The sequence below is a fragment of the Podarcis filfolensis genome, assembly GCF_964270895.1.
Source record: "Podarcis filfolensis genome assembly, chromosome: 13".
NCBI lineage: Eukaryota > Metazoa > Chordata > Lepidosauria > Squamata > Lacertidae > Podarcis > Podarcis filfolensis.
This window is the reverse complement of record NC_139615.1, coordinates 27,320,114-27,339,743: the sequence shown is the minus strand read 5'-3', so window position 1 is coordinate 27,339,743 and position 19,630 is coordinate 27,320,114. Positions and strand designations below refer to the sequence as shown.

Here is a 19,630-nt window from a genome sequence, read left to right as displayed (position 1 = left end):
CTATGAGGTGTAATGGTTAGTGCCTCAGACTAGAACCTGGGAGATTATTGTTCAAATCCCCACTCAACCCATGAAGCTACCTGGTTGACCGTGGGACAGTTGCCTAGCCTACCTCACAGGGTTGTTTTGATGATAAAATGGGGAAGGAGGAAGAACCATGTGCCACAGCAAAGCGCTTCCCTTGAAGGGAAAATGGGATATCGATGTAATAATAAGTAGTGAAATAAACATTATCATAAGTTAATAAATGCAGCACCAGATGAGGGAACAGTGGCTGTCAACAGCTGCAACAACAAAAAATAATGTAAAGCTTTTTTTTAACAGTAAAGAGTTTTATTGGATGTGGGGGGAAGGCCCAAGGAGGAACATCTGGCACAGGGCAGTTGACCCACATTGGTAATACTTAGAGGATAGTGAGGACACCTGTTTACCTCAGGGAAAAGAAAGGGGTGGTGTGGACAGAGGCATTCTGGGAAAAGCAGGAGCAGGGTTACTGCTGAAACTGTCCCAGGAATGATACTGAGAAGTGGCCGGAAGTGTACTTCTCTTGAAAAAGATAATCTGCTTTTGTCCTTCTCACCAGTGCTGGCCCAAGGCATGGTGGGACCTGAAGCAGAGCCCTTGGGAAAGTCTCCTCCCCTGAAATGTCTCCTTGCTACATCATTTAGACACCAAATCTTGCCTTAATCTATTCCCTCCCCACCCTTCTCTCCCTTCCCTGGTGTTGCCCGAAGCAGGTCATTTCACTGGCCCCACTTCCTCCCTGAACTCCAGTTCACAGAGAAGGGAGGGTGTTTATGGCGTTAGACAGGGCTTCTTAAATGGAACTATAAATAAATAAATAAATAAATAAATAAATAAATAAATAAGATCCGCATTACTAAATTTGCAGCCTTTAATCAGAAAATTAAGCAACTGAAGTGTTAGTTGTTTAATTGGTGATGGAAATATTTGAAAGGCAAGGCTGAGAATTATGTTCACACTTTGTTGAGTTTATTTTGGTTCTTCTGATGTAACTGTAATACAGAATGGAAGGATTTTTTATTTTTTTTACATATATAAAAACGATGGCCTTTCTTTTGCATTAAACTGTGAGTTCTCACACGCTCTTTCGGTAGCTTAAATATTTCAGTAGCTTTTTAAAAAAAGAAATCCGAAAATATATAGATTTTGGAAATAACTTTCACATTTAATTACTCGAACGAGCTAAAACCCAGATGATTAATCGCAGTAAAGTTTTTTCAAAGCAGTTTTTGACTGCTATGTAAGTTAGCTGTTACCTAGCTATCCAGCTCTGGAAACCAGCAAAATCCTTTCCTTCCCTTTTTTTTGTGTGTGTTGTTGTTCACTGGACAAAAGCTCTGATTGCATTTTGGAAAAATGTCCGTGTTCCCCGCTCATTTTGGGGTTGGGAAACAGGTGAAAAAGGTACGCATTCTGTCTGACCTCTGCCAAGGGCTTTACCTCCCCCTCCCAGAAAAAAAGGGGGGGAAGCAAGTTGCCAACTGGGGAATGGGGCGGCATACTCAGCGATTAAAGGGATAATCTGATAAAACAACAGACAAGTCATGGGGAGAGTTTGAAAAGCAGCCAGTCTTTCTCAAAGGCACTAAGCTTCTGGCTCCTGACTTGCTGTCCCATAGGATCCCATTCCAGAACAGTACTTTGTCGCATATTAAAGAGGAATTTAATGTGATTGAAGATCAAGGGGAAGTCATGGAAAAATGCAAGCAGGAATAAATTTTCTCTGCAGGCTTGGGTGTGTTTGTGTGTGTGAGAGAGGGGTGGGATAAGCTCAAGAGCCAGACTTTCCAATGGGGCATTGTTTGTTAGTTTGTTTGAGTAAATTCCAAGGTCTTCTAGTGCAGCAGAACTGCAGATTGCAATGCCCAGGTGAAGGGCATTCAATGAAGAGACGCAGAGTCTCACAGTTGTTGCAGTCTCCTGCCCTTCATGTTCTCTCCCCCCCCCCCCCGCGCTTACTATTACAGTGGTACCTGGGGTTAAGAACTTAATTCGTTCCGGAGGTCCGTTCTTAACCTGAAACTGTCCTTAACCTGAAGCACCACTTTAGCTAATGGGGCCTTCCTCTGCCGCTGCGCCGCCAGAGCACGATTTCTGTTCTCATCCTGAGCAAAGTTCTTAACCCAAGGTAGTATTTCTGGGTTAGCGGAGTCTGTAACCTGAAGTGTCTGTAACCTGAAGTGTATGTAACCTGAGGTACCACTGTACTGAAATAATGGCATAACCTTCCAACATTTCTCCGATGAAAATAGGGACGCCCCATTCCATAACGATAATTTTAATATTTATACCCCACACATCTTACTGGGTTGCCCCAGCCACTCTGGGCAGGTTCCAACATATACAGTGGTATCTTGGGTTACATACGCTTCAGTTTACATACGCTTCAGGTTATAGACTCTGCTAACCCAGAAATATTACCTCGGGTTAAGAACTTTGCTTCAGGATGAGAACAGAAATCATGCAGCGGTGGCACAGCGGCAGCGGGAGGCCCCATTAGCTAAAGTGGTGCTTCAGGCGAAGAACAGTTTCAGGTTAAGAACGGACCTCCGGAACGAATTAAGTACTTAACCCGAGGTACCACTGTATAAAAATGTAATAAAACATTGAACCTTTTAAAAAAAAAATCCCTATACAGACTGCTCAGGAGTCGAATAACTCCATACCCTCCAACATTTCTCCAGTGAAAATAGGGAAAAGCAGGACATTCCAGGAAATCAGAAACCGGGATGGCTTCTCTAAATCAGGGACATCCCTGGGAAATAGGGACACATGGAGGGTCTGTAATAGGGGAGCCTGAAGGATACCTAGCAGCTGAAGAAAGGAAGAGTCTACCTCTGCCTTCTAAAGTCAGCCAGTCCTCTCTCTCTCAGCAACAGGATTATTCACACATTTAGTTCGAACTGTGTCCTGTGTCTCTCTGCCACCTTTTAGAACTCTGGATTTTTTCATGTCTCAGTTCAAAAAACAAAAGGGCAATTATTCAGGCCACACCGATGGACAGGGTGGCTGCCTCATCTATTTCATCTGGCTTGGCAGAAGCAGAAATTTAGCAGGCGAAGCTTTTCCGAGTGTGGGAGATAAGTGGCAGCGAAAAGTGTCACGTGCTGGGTTTAAGTTTCAGGCTGCTGTTCAAAGCACAGGGGGTGTCAGCTTTGCCACAGGTGTGGCCTTCCTGTGTGGCAGCAGGGCAGCTCCTCTCTTCCCTCTCCATCTTAAAAACGTTCTGGGAAACAGTTGCTTGCAGACAACCTGCTTACTGAGCATCCAGGGAGGGTAGATTATTTACTGTTCACTGAGCACTCATTCTGACTTCACTCTCAGGGTTTGCACACAATGGAATTTACTGTGTGTTTGCTGGTGTGTTAGAGTTAGAAGATATCTCTCTCTCTCTCTCTCTCTCTCTCTCTCTCTCTCTCTCTCTCACACACACACACACACACACACACACATTCTTTTGATCCCTCAGTCAGAGGTGCCAACCTGAATAAAATACTGTATTGGGGAGGGGGCAAGTACCGTATTTTTCGCTCTATAAGACGCACCAGACCACAAGACACACCTAGTTTTTGGAGGAGGAAAACAAGAAAAAAATATTCTGAATCTCAGAAGCCAGAACAGCAAGAGGGATCGCTGCGCAGTGAAAGCAGTAATCCCTCTTGCTGTTCTGGCTTCTGTGATAGCTGCGCAGCCTGCATTCGCTCCATAAGATGCACACACATTTCCCCTTACTTTTTAGGAGGGAAAAAGTGAGTCTTATAGAGCAATAAATACGGTAAGTCCTGCACCAAATAACTGATCACAAGCCTAGGCACTCACACACCATTTGAATGGCAATGCCCAATGCCCCCAGCCCCTCAAATATTTTATGGGGGGTGTCAAAGAGATCTTGGCCCCTAGGAGTTGGCTCCTATGCCTCAGCTTTGCAGAAAACTGCACAAGCAATTTGCAATAGCCTGAGTGTGGGCTTTTGCAGACTTCTTGGGTGGGGAATTTTCTTTTTTAAAAACAAACAAACCCCAAGCACAGCTATCTATATGCACACCCTGTAGGTACTTAGCTGGCACAATAGAATCAGCAAATGAGAAGGCAAGGACAAACACAAAAGGCATTGCCTACTGGTGTGCATGGGAAAGCCCAAAGTTTTGCTTCCTATACAAATGTAAATAGGTGCAGGGGTGGATTTTGATTAACAGCTAAATAATGATCAAATGTGGACAAACTTTTACACTCCAAAAGCCTTACTTCTTCCCTCCAAAGGGTTCTACCCTCTCCTGTGTCTGTCAGGTTTGTGGGGGCTCTGGGCAACGGGCCCTGGGTGGGCCCCCTCATCTCTCAGTGGGCCCAATGGACTTCCTTAGCTCCAAGCAGGACTGGGCTGATGGGTGTATCCACACTTAATTTCTCACAGCGATATTAGGTTGGGGGCACTGTGGGAGGAAAAGGGGGCTCAATCTAGTCACCTGCTGCTTTTCAGAACATCAGGCCAGAATAATAATAATAATAATAATAATAATAATAATAATAATAATGGACCCCAAGGTATCAGTGGGTCTGCCAGAGCGCTGGGGCCCTGGCAACTGTCTCAGAGGTTGCCAAGAGTTGATGCCTGCTGAAGTTTCTAAATGAATTGCCGACCTGAGCAATGCCGACCTGAGCAGAGACACCAGTCATGTGCAGCCTGCTTTGAGGGTGGATAATTTTGCTGTGATTCTGTTGCAAGTGTGATTGAACGCTCTGCTGCAGAGATGAGGGAGAATCAGTGAGCCAGCGAAGGTGGTGGAAAGAGGCAGCCTCAGAGCAGGGACTCATGCAGGGAGCGGTGGGTGGACTCCATGCAGGTCTGCCCAGAGCGCCCCACCCCACCCAGCTCACCCCGCCTCCATGGATGGCTTGCCTTGCCCCCGGGCACCTGAGCGACTAGCTACCCTGCTGCAGACTCCACTGCATCAAGTACGTAGGAGCCAACTAGGGCTGAAGTCTCTTCACCCCTCTCCCAGTAATACATTTGCGGGGGCCTACCCCCCAAGTTGATAGGCATTGCTATTCAAATGGTGTCATGCGCTGCGTCTTGTGATTATTTTATTTGAGCTAGCATCCCTCATCAAGTATTTTGGGTTCTGTTACGTCTTTACTTGACCTCGCCACTGGCATAAAGTTTGAGAATTCCTGGGTTAATTCATTCCAGCTCTCCTGTGAGTTTCCTCTTTGCTAGCTAAGGGCTGCTATTCAGCACAGTGCACAAAGCTAAAGGCTCGTCCACACTCCTGTTTGTCCTGGGCCTGGAAAGCATGGGTCCAAGTGTTTTTCTCCTTGTTCCATGCTTTCCAGACTTTCCCTCACTCTTTAGAGCTAAATCGGAACAAACGGCAGTCTGCAGAAAACCCAATTGCCATTTGTTTGGATTTAGCACCAAAGAGTGGGTTTCCCTAGGGGTGGGGGAGCAGTGGGGCAAGCAGATGTGTGGATAAACCCTGAGTTGCTCACCATGATTATTATTAAAACTTATTAGTCGCTTGTCATCTGAAGGTCTCCAAGTGATTTACAGCAAAGAAAAATTCACAATACTATAGGGGGAAAGGGGGGTATCATATCATACACAAATTTTTCATATAACATCTGTGGGGGGGTGTGGAACAAGCCACATAAATAGTAGCAAGCAATATTAGCAATACTCAAATGATAAACAAATAAATACACTGATCCACTAATTAGCAAATAAACAAAACCTCAACCTCCCCCTATTTTGAGAATTATTCACCTTGAACCAACAATTCCTACCCACCATTAGAAGAGGAGGAGGAGGAGGAGGAGAAGAAGAAGAAGAGGAGGAGGAGGAGGAGTTTGGATTTGATTAAGGTTACCAGATTTTTTCCAATAAATCCAGGGAAACTAACTTTTCAATTTCAATGGATTTTGTATGGGGACTGATTTGTAAATCTGGGGACTGTCCCCGGGAAACAGGGACGTCTGGTAACCTTAGACTTGCTATCCCGTTTTATCACTACCCTAAGGAGTCTCAAAGCAGGTAACATTCTCCTTTCCCTTCCTCCCCCACAACAAACACTCTGTGAGGTGAGTGGGGCTGAGAGACTTCAGAAAAGTGTGACTGGCCCAAGGTCACCCAGCAGCTGCATGTGGAGGAGCGGAGACGCGAACCCGGTTCACCAGATTACGAGTCTGCTGCTCTTAGCCACTACACCACACTGGCTCTCACGCGCTGTCTCTGACACTCATGCAAGCAGAAGCTTGAATGCTGCGAAAATGCAATATTCCTCAAGCGGAACCATTTCCCCACCCACTGATCGCATAAAAGTCAGAGTTTTGATTTCCATGTTAAACAGTTCATCTTAAAATGTTCTAAGCCTTTGTTCAGAGAAGCAGTAAGGAAGTCAACCACTCCTCCATATTCAGGAATTCTGCCTCCTCACACCCATAGATACTTGGAGGGGGAGGCTGGCTGTGCTTACGCAACAGCACTGAGGGGTAGTAAGCACCCTGCACTTAATTCAGAAGCAGCCTACTTCCTTGGCAGCCACACACACACACACACACACACACGTGTGCAGAGGGAAAATGCACACCGTTTTGGGTGGCGTATAACATACTCCTCCAGAATATAATGCAGTAATGCTTTTCAGACTGTGTTCTGGAGAAAATTGGGGCATCCTATTGTTATGTAGCAAGCTTCCCTGAAAGAAAGCTGGCGTGCCATTACTGTGAAATTTACTGTGTATTTTGGAATGCTGTCTGTTCTTTATGCAGTTGGACACCTCTTGAGATATCCGAACCAAAGTCTTCATGATGGTTCCTGAGGTCAAGAAGCAGGTCAAGAAGCATGTTTGGATACAATGGGGTGCCATTTTAAATTAAGATGGAGGGCTGAATCTTTCGCACAGCACTGATTTTTTGGTTTCTTAGAATTCCCAAGCAATGCTGAGTAAGAACAGTGCTGGATTTATGTATAAGCTAAACAACCTTTAGCTCAGGGCCCCACTCTCTTGGGGGGTCCCAAAAAATTTAAAGGAAAAAAACACCTGGATGTACATTTCCAAAATACAAGATAAAAAACATATAAAATAAAACCTACATACAGCAACAGTGTTTTGCGTTGTGTAGGCTCCTATGATGTAAGTAATGGCCTGCTAGCCTGCTCCCTAAAATATCACTGGTTTGCTCATTTCTATATATAGGGTGCCTACATTCTGCATGGACTAGCTGCATGGCAACATGTGCAAATGGCTTTAGATACTTATTAGGTCCATAAATTACCATACAGCATATATTCAACACACAAAAAAACAGTGACAATTTGTTGTTGACAAAGGACAGCTGGACATATAAAGGACCCCATTACCTTCAGTAGCTTAGGGCCTCATCAAACCTAAATCCGGCCCTGAGTAAGAGGCACTTAGTATACCAATAAAAAAAGAATAATGGGACATGCTACTTGGTTCTCTCTCTGATGGGGTCCAAGAGCCCTTCTGCCACCTTCCCAAGATTGCCCAACTTTGGGAAGAAGGCAGCAGAGCTCTGGCATTCTGACAGACGCCTGGCACCTCCTTCCCAAAGCTCAGGAAGCTTCTGCCCTGTTTAGGGAGGGAGGTGCAATACTCAGGCGTGCACAATGTTGACCTTACACTGAACTTGCAAGCTGGCTCCTCTGGCCCTAACTGTTTCCGTTATGAAAAATTTCACCCCACACCACTGCACCTAGGAATCCTGCCTGTGCAAATTGCCGTTCCATCAGGATGGAAGAAAGCTGAGATACAGTGGACGCTCGGGTTGTGAACGTGATCCGTGCGGGAAGCACATTCGCAACCCGCAGCGCTGCAACATGCGGGTTGCGATTCGGTTCTTCTGCGCACACGCAAAGCATGATTTAGCACTTCTGCGCATGCACAAGCGCCGAAACCCAGAAGTAACCAGTTCCAGTACTTCTGGGTTCGGAGCGGTGCGCAACCCGAAATCATACAACCCGAAGCGTCTGTAACCCAAGGTATGACTGTATGACAGGCAACCCAACATCTCCAGGAATCTCTGGGGACAAGGAATTACTATTAAAGCAGATATGCCCTTGTAGCCTTTTTCACCCAACTGCTCCTTTCCTTTTGCATGCCTTCTTCTTCTACGTATAACTGGCGATACTGACCTGGTATGGAGAACCTTCGTCTTCTGCAGCGAGCGGGTGAAGAAAGAAACAAACAAGAAAAGAGAGCAGTGTCAGTAAAAGCAAACAACAGAGAGGCGTAGAATTGCAATCTGAATTTCCGCAATCTGAGACAGAAATACCCAATGTGGCATCCTCTAGACGTTGTGGAGGACACCTTCCATCATCCCTGATCATTGGCAGTGGCTGCTGGGATTTGCAGGCCACCAGGTTGGGGAGGCCTGCTCCAGGATACCGGGAGAGGTGCAAAGGACTTGATTCACGCTCATAGGCGTTTCGTGGCAAAGTTGTGCTGGTGGCACAGGGCGTCTCATTCATGCATTCAAGCAACCAGGCAGGTGACCGCCTGGCAACTTGACTGTGCGGAGGCAGCTTGGCACAGCAATCTATTTGTGTGACTGGCTCCCCGCATTGGGTTGATTTCAACAGTGCCTCTGCAAACCATGGGAGCTCATCAGCATGTTTTTAAACCACCCCAAACAGCACAGTGAGCCGCTTACGCAAATAGCTTTCCTGCATGGAATTGCCTGCAGTCGTGTTCAGAGAGTACCTGCTCAGCTGCTTGGATTTATGAACCAGGCTGGAATGTTTTACCTCCTATTCAGCAGTAATAACCTGGTTAAATCCATTATGCCTAGCGTGGGAGCAGCTGCCTCCCTGTTGAAGCTTCATGGGGTCCACTGATGAATGGAGCTATTGGTGGGCATAAGTCAGTGCAAGCCAAAAAGTCTTTTGTAACTGTGCCTTTTTTGTGGAGAAGCCACCCCTCTCGCAATCCAACGCACAGGCCTTTCTTCAAAATCAGGCCCGTGTCAGCAACTGGGAACACAGACCCCCCCCAATTGTTCCTATTTTCCAGGGACAGTCCCAGATTTTCAGAAGCCATCCTGATTTCTGATTTGATCCTGGAATGTCCCGCTTTCCCTTCGGATGTCTCTATTTTCATCAGAGAAATGTCAGAGGGTATGGAGTTATGCAACCGCAGAGCCCAGGAGATAAGAGACCATACAACCCTTAGAAGACATCTGAAGGCAGCCCTGTATAGGGAAGTTTTTTTTTAATGTTTAATGTTTTACTATGTTTTTATATTTGTTGGAAGCCACCCAGAGGGGCTGGGGCAACTCAGTCAGAAGGGGGGGGTATAGACAGTAAAATTATTATTATGATCTAATAGGGAGTCCCTATTTCACTGGAGAAATGTTGGAAGGTATGGGGATAGGGGTAGAGCTTCATTTCCAAGAGGAACATTACCAGGGCTACCAAGCCTGAATGCTGAAATGCCCCACTCTGTGTTTGGTGGAGAGCCTCTGGCTGCCCAACTGTTGCTGGACTCCAACTCCCAGCAACCTCAGCTTACAAGGCCAATTGGCATGGATCATGGGAGTTGTAGTGCTGCAAAACATCTCGATGGCTACAAGGTTCCCATCCCTGTTTTTAGATCAGCTGAGCATGGAGTTTAGAACAAGGAGAGGACTCAGAAAGGTGGAACTCTGGAACTCACCCTCCAGTGGTTAGCCAAAACCCAGGTTTCATTCTGGGCCTCTGCCAGACCTTTTGGCTTGGAAAAAACACTCAACTGCCAGGGATAAACAATGCTCTCTCTGTGTATCTTGTTTTCTGAAAATTATCTTCACGTTTTAAAAAATACTGTTTGTGTCTTGGTTATGAGCTGCCCAGATCTTCTGTGTGAAGAAGAGCCTCTCCAAGTAAACGTGTCCATGGTCCCAAGAGATCGCAACCTTGCTTAATGTGCCTGAGCTCTGCAGAACCCATTTCTGTACATTGGGCCACAGATCGGTGGTGGAGCACATTTGTTGTTTACAGAAAGGCCCAGGCCCAGGCCCAGGCATCTTCTGACAGGGCTGGGAAATACTCCTGTCTGAAATCCCCGGAGGGCCACTGCTTGGTTAGAGCAGGTGATGCTGAGTTGGATAGGCCAGTGGTTTGAGTTGGTACAAGGCAGCATCCTGCATCTCACATGCTCCTTTCCATCACCAGTATGTAGCCACCTGGAGTTTAGATCTTCCAGAGTGAAAGCAATGGCTTATGGCAGGGGTGGCCAACTCCCAAGATCTATGCACTGCCTTCCCCAGTTGGAGCCAGCAATGCTTCTGAATACCATCCGCTGGAAACCACAGGAGAGGAGAGTGCACTTTTGGTCAAATCCTGCTTGCAGGTTTCCCACAGGGCGGCCACTGTGAGAACGGGATGCTTTGCCTGATCCAGCACACTCTTCGATTTTTAAGTGTGTCTATTTCCACTTCTCCTGCCAACCTAGCAGTTCGAAAGCACGTCAAAGTGCAAGTAGATAAACTGGCGGGAAGGTAAACGGCGTTTCCATGCGCTGCTCTGGTTTGCCAGAAGCGGCTTAGTCATGCTGGCCACATGACCCAGAAGCTGTACGCCGGCTCCCTCGGCCAATAAAGCGAGATGAGCGCCGCAACCCCAGAGTCGGCCACGACTGGACCTAATGGTCAGGGGTCCCTTTGCCTTTACCTATTTCCACTTATTGCTGCTTACTAAAGACACGTCTGAATTTCAACAAGGCAGCTCAGAGGAAGTGTTCGCTCAGGACCTCTGCACAGTGCATGTATAATAATCCTATTATAATAATCCAATAATAATAATAATAATACAGAGGTCTCGCGAAAGATACGTCAATCACACACTCATAAACACTATGTGTGATATAAAGCCTCCCAGTCCGGAAGCATGCAAGGTCTCATTTCAGAAATTAAGCCGTTGTGTGTTAAGACACCCCAATGTGCGCTGCGAGAAACAGCACTCGCGGGGCCCAACTCTGAGGTCTGGAACGGAGCCAACCACTGGCAAATTCCAGCTGCAGTTAAGCAACAACGCTGCTCACCCACCGTTCCGACTGTGAAAGTTTCCTGGCCACATAAACATAGCTGGAGGATGTGTTGCGGAAAGTTCCTTGGGAGGGAATCAGCCCGTGGAATAGGTAGATTCTGTCCTTCATGCCCTGCCTGTCCCTGTACAACAAGGGAGGCTATTGTCCAGAGAAGGAACTACCAAGGGCTGGAAGGCTGTTCACCTCTAGCAAGAGATACTGAGGAACATAGTCTTATTTTCCAGCTGCTTGGATGGAACCTTGAGCACAGAAAGAAACTCCAGCGATGAGCTTTCTTGCAATGCAGTTTGACAAGCAAGGTTTGTTATGGGGAGGATGGGGGGCAGCTGGCAGTTGCCTCTGCTTTCCATGTTGGGGCGGAGGGAGACAGTATTTCCCTTCCTTGGTTCTTAGTTTGCATTTCCCTTACAAAAGATTTCTGAATCTTTAAGTTGTTTAGCGTGTGTTTATGCAGTAAATCACTTATTTTTAAGCAGCTAATGTACTGTAGCAGCTAAGACTGTGAACTGGCCAGACTCCAGGCCGTGTCTCACCCCAGCCACAAACGCACTAGGTGGGGAAGGGTCAAAGCTGAGGGGTTCATAAAGAAGGCTGTAGCAGGTTCAAGCCCACGCATCTCCAGGTAGGGCTGGGAAGGATCCCTGTCTGAGAAGTTGCCAGTCAGCACCTACCGGTTTTCGCCAACCTGAAGGAAGTTGTAATTGAAAACGCCAATAGGGCACCAAATTGACGAAGGCTGACGTAGACTTTATTCAGCAGGGCGGACCAATCATCTGGCTTGATACAAGGCATTTGCCTATATCCCTAAACCACAAAATGCTCAGCTTCTAACTTCTATTCATCTGCAGTTCAGAGATTTTACCAGCCAACCTGACAGAGGTGTGGTTGTTTGTGGGGGGGGGGGACAGGCTAAGGGATTGCTGATTTATAGTGTTGTATTCCTGAGTTGCTCTGTAATCAGAGTTCTTTGGCTGACGTCATTTGTACAAATAATAAAAAAACGTTGTAAAACCAAGCCAATCAAATGTAACAGCTCCAGAACAGCCTTGGGTTACTGGGGTTTACAGGCATCTGAATAATTTTGAAATGTTCGGTATGCATCTTATCATACGCATGCAGTGATTTTATAAATCGAGAACAGGAATCAGAAGGAAGGTTGTTTAGCTTCTCCCAAAAAGATGTAAAAAATTTTTTGTTGTTGTTCTCAAGGAAACAGTGTCTGGATTTTGTTTTTTGCCAAAGAAGGTCTTTGCCATACAGTCTGTTACCTGTTTTCCTGCCTAACCCCTGCCTGTACCCCTGCTATCTCCAGCTGAAGGATCTAAATCAGGAACGGGGAACATTATACTCCAGATGTTGCTGAACTACAACTCCCATCAGCCCTAGCATGCATGGCCAATGGTCAGGGATGATGGGATTGTAGTCCAGTGACTTCTGAAGAGCCATAGGTTCCTCACTCTTGGTCTAGATGGGCCAACATTCTGACTTGATATAAACCACTTTTGAATGTTCATACATATTCAAATGCTGCCACTGTGGACCTAAGGATATAAGAAAAGCCAAAGGCCTGTCTAGTCCACACTCCAGGCCACCTGTCCTCTTCTTCTTCCCCCATCCTGGCCCGATAAGAAGAATTAAGACTCACCAGGGGATGATGTTTCTGACAGCTGGAACAGCAAGGCTGGAGTTGGTCTTCGTCGGCGGATCTGGAACGGATATCATATGGAGGATTTGTTAGTTTTGCAGAGGAATATGACACAGAAAAAGATGGGCAATGCAGTCTTTTTTTTTTTTTTTAAGGGTGAGGTTCTGAGAACACACCACTCCTGCCAATTTTGCCTGTACAAATTCACAAGCCAAGTACCCCAAGGTCTTCTCTGTGAGACAAGACTTTGAGCATTTTTGGGAGCTGCAACTAGGGCGCCATTCCTGGATTTGGGAATGAGCACTGGGACCACCAGGGATGTGGGTGGCACTGTGAGTTAAACCACAGAGCCTAGGGCTTGCTAATCAGAAGGTCGGCGGTTCGAATCCCCGTGACGGGGTGAGCTCCCGTTGCTTGGTCCCAGCTCCTGCCAACCTAGCAGTTCAAAAGCACGTCAAAGTGCAAGTAGATAAACAGGTACCGCTCTGGCGGGAAGGTGAACGGCGTTTCCGTGCGCTGCTCTGGTTCGCCAGAAACGGCTTAGTCATGCTGGCCACATGACCCGGAATCTGTACACCGGCTCCCTCGGCCAATAAAGCGAGATGAGCGCCGCAACCCCAGAGTCGGCCACGACTGGACCAAATGAGCAGGGGTCCCTTTACCTTTACTTACTGGGACCACCAGTTTCACCCATGCCCTGTCCTCCTTCAGCCTTGTGGGCACAATTTAAGGTACTGCTTTTGGCTTGCCTCTCCTGTTCCTTCCACAGCCATAGAGGCAAATTAGGGTGCATTTGGACATGGGGGATCATAGAATCATAGCATTGTAGAACTGGAAGGGACCTTGAGGGTCATCTAGTCCAACCCTCTACAATGCAGGAATCTTTTGCCCAACGTGGTCTCGAACCTACGACCCTGAGCTTTAGAGTCTCCTGCTCTACCGACTGAGCTATAGAGGCTGCATTTGTCTCCCTAGCTGAAATGCCAGCACTTCTGTCCCCGTCCGTAACATTAGTTTCACATTGCATCACCTGCTGCATTACGAAACTGTGGCTTTTTGACCGATATACCACCCTGTTGCTCTACATTTCATTCCCACCGGAGGGCGTGGTGTGACTCAACAGCGGACGTCATCGAACACATCGTTGCCACACACCCCCTACCCTTCATGTGCATGTGCACTTCTGACCCCCCCCCCCGACTCACACACGGAAACAGCAGGAAGGACCTCTAAGCCAGAACCACCACCACCCCACATTTCATACTGCAATTTTCCAGGTTAACGGGGTTGCGGACAAAGCAATTAACAGGGAGATGAGTGCTAAATGTCAACTAGATTCTGCTAGATGGCCAGAAGTGGCCTTTACTTCATGTGGAAGAAGATGTAAAATGCAAAAAAATGATCAGGTAAGGAAACTGGGATAAAGTGCTGTTTTAACACAGCCCTAGGTAATCGCCAGAGGTGCCTGGATTTCAGGGATGCCTCCCTCAGCTACGTAAGTGGCTTGGGAAGAGAGCCCATGCCTGCATCTTGGGAGGAGGCAGCTGAATTGGCTGGCAAGAGCTCCCTGGCATGCCAGAGACCATGACTGGGTCCCTGCTGGTCTCCATTGGCTGCTCAGAGGGGAGGAAATAAAGACACATCAGATGCGAATGAGGAAAGAAGCAGCCAGCTCAGCTCTTCATAATTCAATATATTATTGTTATGCTGCTCAGCATACGAGAAAGCCTTGGGGTGGGGAAGAGTCAGAAGGACTTTAATTTCCCTAGGAACACTTAAGGCCCCCCTCTAGGCATCCTTTCCCCTCCCTGTGCATTCTTCATTATTTGTGCTTGTGATGATATTGGGGCAGCCTAATAATAATAATAATAATAATATGCTACCCTGCTAATCTTGCCTGTGGCTGCAAAAGTTTTGGGGTGCTCACACTACAGTGGTACCTCAGGTTAAGTACTTAATTTGTTCCGGAGGTCCGTTCTTAACCTGAAACTGTTCTTAACCTGAGGTACCACTTTAGCTAATGGGGACTCCCGCTGCTGCCATGCTGCCGGAGCACGATTTCTGTTCTCATCCTGAAGCAAAGTTCTTAACCTGAAGCACTATTTCTGGGTTAGCGGAGTCTGTAACCTGAAGCGTATATAAACTGAAGCGTCTGTAACCTGAAGCATATGTAACCCAAGGTACCACTGTTCTTCATTTTCCATCATTGCCTGTTTGGAAACTTCTTGCTGATATCCCATTACTCCTCGGGTACCTCTGTTTTATTGTATTCTGCAACATGTTTCTGACACAGTCATAGTGCATTATAGGGGGTGGATTTATTCTGCTTTCATTTGTTCCACGATTCTCCCCCAGTGCTGTTGCTGTCTGGAGGGGCTATAGCGTAACAAAAGCAAGACAGAAATAAACCAGAACATCCGTAGTATGAAAAGTTATGGAATTTCATCAGGGAGTTACGGGATGTGCACCGATTGGACAGAAAGTATGTGAGTAGCTCTAAAAAACTTTGCAGGAGCAGGGAGCTGGGTTGCGTGTGACGACCCCAAGAGCATCATGAGAACAAATCATCATGAATGTGCAACAAAGAATACTTCCTGGTGTTCTCCACCTTCTTATCAGCACATGTTTCTGTCATGGTGACTCTGGAGTCAGGTTCCTCATCTTCAGGGGTTAGGGGTGAAGAGCCTGATGCAGAAGGGGGAGGGCATTCGGGGACAGCCCCAGACATAGGAGTCGACTCCTAGGAGCCAAGGTCCCTTTGGTCCCCCATAAAATATTTGAGGGGGCCGGAGCCCCCCAATGTTGATGGGTATTGCCCAGGGCCAGATTCAGGTTTGATGAGGCCCTAAGCTACTGAAGGTAATGGGGCCCTTTATATGTCCAGCTGTCCTTTGTCAACAACAAATTGTGGCTGTTTTTTTGTGTTGAATATATGCTATATGGTAATTTATGGACCTAATGGGTATCTAAAGCCATTTGCACATGTTGCCATGCAACCAGTCCATGCAGAATGTAGGCACTCTATATATAGAAATTAGCAAACCAGCGATATTTTAGGGAGCAGGCTAGCAGGCGGGGCCCATTACTTACATCATAGGAGCCTACACAACACAAAAAACTGTTGCTGTATGTAGGTTTTATTTTACTTGTTTTTTATTTTGTATTTTGGAAATGTACATCCGGGTTTTTTTTCTTTAATTTTTTGGGACCCCCCAAGAGAGTGGGGCCCTAAGCTATAGCTTGTTTAGCTTATACGTAAATCCAGCACTGGTATTGCCATTTAAATAATGTGTGTGTGCTGTGTCATGTGATTGATTACACTGGGTGGGGTTTACCAGGGCCCCCCAATATTTTATTCATGAGCCTGTAGGGCCAGTATCTGTCCGCTGCCTCCTTCTCTCAGGGATGAGGCACTGCCACCATCTGACAGGACTCCATTGCCAAAGACCCAGGAAGACTGAAGGCTCGCTTCTCCACTGCAGTAAAGGTAAAGGACCCCTGGATGATTAAGTTTAGTCAAAGGTGACTTCAGGGTTGCAGCGCTCATCTCGCTTTCAGGCTGAGGGTGCCGGTGTTTGTCCACAGACAGCTTTCCGGGTCATGTGGCCAGCATGACTAAACCACTTCTGGCACAACGGAACACCGTGACAGAAACCAGAGCGCACGGAAACACTGTTTACCTTCTCGCCACAGCGATACCTATTTATCTATTTGCACTGGTGTGCTTTCAGACTGCTAGGTTGGCAGGAGCTGGAACAGAGAAAAGGGAGCTCACCCCGTTGCGCGGATTTGAACTGCCAACCTTCTGATCGGCAAGTCTAAGAGGCTCAGTGGTTTCAGACTGAGCCTCTTGGGCTTGCCGCTCAGAAGGTTGGCGGTTCGAATCCGCACAACGGGGTGAGCTTCTGTTGCTCTGTCCCAGCTCCTGCCAACCTAGCAGTCCGAAACCACTGAGCCTCTTCTGATCGGCAAGCCTAAGAGGCTCAGTGGTTTAGACCACAGAGCCACCTGTGCCCCTCGGCCTGAAAGCGAGATGAGCACTGCAACCCCATAGTCACCTTTGACTGGACTTAACTGTCCAGGGGTCCTTTACCTTTACCTCCACTGCAGTAAGAGGTTATTGGAGAAGGCTGGACCCTTTAAAGCAGCACAGGTGGTGTTAACCATGAAGCTGCACCCACTGCAAGAAGCATTTCATATTTACAATTTTGTGCAGCTGCACACATGGAATGTATGCATATATAGCTGACAGCTTTGTGCATCTGACAAGATCTTTTCTATAATCCATTCCCCGCTTACACCAGCTGCCATATATTGGTTAGTCTTCAGAGGTCCAAAATGATTCTCCTTTGCTTTGGTTGCTGTTAGTACCCCTCTGGAATTTGGAATTGGTTGCTACCAAGATTTAACACTCTCCTGAGATAGCTCAGTCAGCAGAGCATGAGAGTCTTAATCTCAGGGCCATAAGTTTAAGCCCCACACTGGGCATTGCAGGGGGTTGGACTAGATGCCCCACGGTGTCCCTTCCAACTCTACAAGGCTGCGATTCTGTAATTCTTCCCCTGTTCTAGCCAATCCATGCTCTGTGTGTGTAAGAGAAAGGGAGATTCACTGCCTTTCAGACTAACCTACCTCACAAGGTGGTTGTGGAGAAAAAAGGTGGTCTATAAATGCAATCGACCAATGCTGTACAGAGCGTCAACCCTGATACAGTTAAGTTCCACTGGTTTCCATGAGAAAGGTTTAAACATGTGCTTAACTCTCACACTCGAAAGCGCATCTTTCTTACTAGATTGTGGCCCTAGAAATTATAATAATTTCTGTAGCACTTTTAGTGTGCAAATTGCATTATGATTATGCATGTGTGGATGTGGGCGTGCATATCCTTACATACACAAACCCAAGAGATAGGCTGTAAGTATTTGCATATTATGGATGGTGAACAGAGTTTGCAAGCTAGTGACTTATTTGCCCAATGCCACTCACAGAAAACCTCTGGCCGGAGGCTATGTGCACTATGTGGGCACGTGGAATTAACTAATTAGAGAGAGAGAGAGAGAAATCTGCATCTAGGTAACTCAAATTCTGGAAAAGCGGGCATCTGCAAACACACATATATTTGCTTATTTTGTATCACACATTCTCTTCAGTTGGTCACAGGGAGGAGCAAAGAGTAGAGAGCAGATGCTCCACCCCCTGATCTCTGGAGATCCTGTTTTTAAGAGCCCTGTTTCTGATTTCAGAGATTCCACCAGGACTTGTCCTCACACTTCCACTGAGAAGTTTCCAAAGCCATAAGGACCAGAAACCATAGTTGTAAAAAACAAAAAAACTGGCCAAAAGTTACAATTTTCAAAGTGTTGATTTCTTCGCCGTGTGTGTGTGTGTGTGTGTGTGTGTGTGTGACTGCATGGTTTAAGTGTGAAATTGCAGAAAGTGCAAAGGCAAGTGTGAAAAGCAGGGATTTGCATCTGATGTGAGAATTTGCTCACTGGAGTAAAAATAAATGCATGAAAAGAAAGTTTGTACACACACCGAATGTGGGGTGTGCAGGAATGTGTACTTAAATGGCCATCGTAGGGAAAAAGTGCCTACTTTTTATAAATAAGCTTGGATTCAGGGGTGGTTGTGCAAGAAGAGCAAACAGTGCACATCTGGGCGTGTATGTGCACCTGTGGAAGGAGGAAATAAAGTGCATTTCAAATGCATTAACTGTATTTTCCTAGTTGGGTTCATTAGTTCATTTTGGTCTTGCATTCACAGGTGTTACTTGCATGCAAGTCACTTAAATCCCTACGTAAATACACAATGCTTCAAATACAAAATTCTCTTACTTAGCTGGTTCATACATCCCGCTCTTCAACAGGTTTCTGGGAAGGCTTACACAAAGTTAAAACGGCAATGATGCAAATTACAAGAAAACTCTTAACACGTTTTTTAAAAAGGAGCACTAAAATGCTCACAGCAGAAAAGAGTGGAAGCCACACACATTCGATATAAGAAATATGCATCGCACAAAGGGCATTTCATAGACGCGCTTAACCTGAGGACTCGGAAATAAGTCCCACAGATTTCAGCAAGTCTTCCTTCCCTGTAATATATATTTTTGAGACCGAAGTTTCCCGTCTCTCTCTGTGTGTGTTAGAACATGAAGCACATTGGATGTGCTTATTTGCATTGCAAGCTGAAAGATTGCCTGCGAGAGACTCCGGCAAATCAGTGCCAGGTCACACTTCCCAGCAACTTGATCCCGAAGTCCCAAGCCGTCTCTGCCGCCCCCCTGACCCTAACCCTCGTCCCCCTTACCATTTCCACCGCTCTGGGGTCCAGCTGGCTAGGCGGAGCAGGCACAGAGAACTGGATCTTCTTCCTCTCCTTCGGGTCCATTGTAGCAGAGCCCGTGTCTTCTTCCAGCCTACGCCAAGGAAGAGTGCCCCCCACTCACTCTGCCCCTCTTGTGAAGGATGGGGATGGGGGTCTCTGGATCTCTTGCCAGCCCCCTTCTGGATCCAGCTCCCTGGGAGAGACGGACCCCCTTCAACAGCAGCAGCAGCAGAGGTGCCCGGTGCCAACTTCCCTCTCTGCGAAAGGCAACTGAGGGTAGCTGAGCTCAAACCTCATTCCTGCTGCGTTGGGGAACTGTGTAGGTAGAGACGCGAGGGCAGGAGGAGGCAGGGAAGAGAGGAGGTGGGAGGGGGTGGGGAGACGAGGGGAGGGGCGGCTGGCTGCTCTCCAGCGGCAATCTGAATTATTTAATCCTCTTCTCCCAAGGCAGGTGGGCACCAGGAGGACTCAGCCTCTTAACAAGCCCTCGGCTGGGTGCCCATTAAAAGGACGCCAGTCAAAGGATGCCAACTGCCCGCCTTCAGCTGTGTGTGTGAATGAGCAGAGCTTTGGAGGTGACCAGGAACAAAAAAAA

The 19,630-nt window shown here is 47.0% G+C and overlaps 1 protein-coding gene across 1 annotated transcript in view; it reads right to left on the bottom strand.

Annotated features, from left to right (window-relative positions):
- Positions 1–19,378, bottom strand: part of PPP1R1B (protein phosphatase 1 regulatory inhibitor subunit 1B) — a 48,461-nt gene extending 29,083 nt beyond the window's left edge. Inside the window, exons 1-3 of the mRNA XM_083583560.1 lie at positions 19,018–19,378; positions 12,712–12,772; positions 8,177–8,199 (exon numbers count right to left, since the gene is read on the bottom strand). Coding sequence (XP_083439686.1) covers positions 8,177–8,199; positions 12,712–12,772; positions 19,018–19,098 — 165 coding nt within the window. The 5' untranslated portion in view covers positions 19,099–19,378. The remainder of the gene's footprint in view (positions 1–8,176; positions 8,200–12,711; positions 12,773–19,017) is intronic.
- Positions 19,379–19,630: the final 252 nt, after the last annotated feature.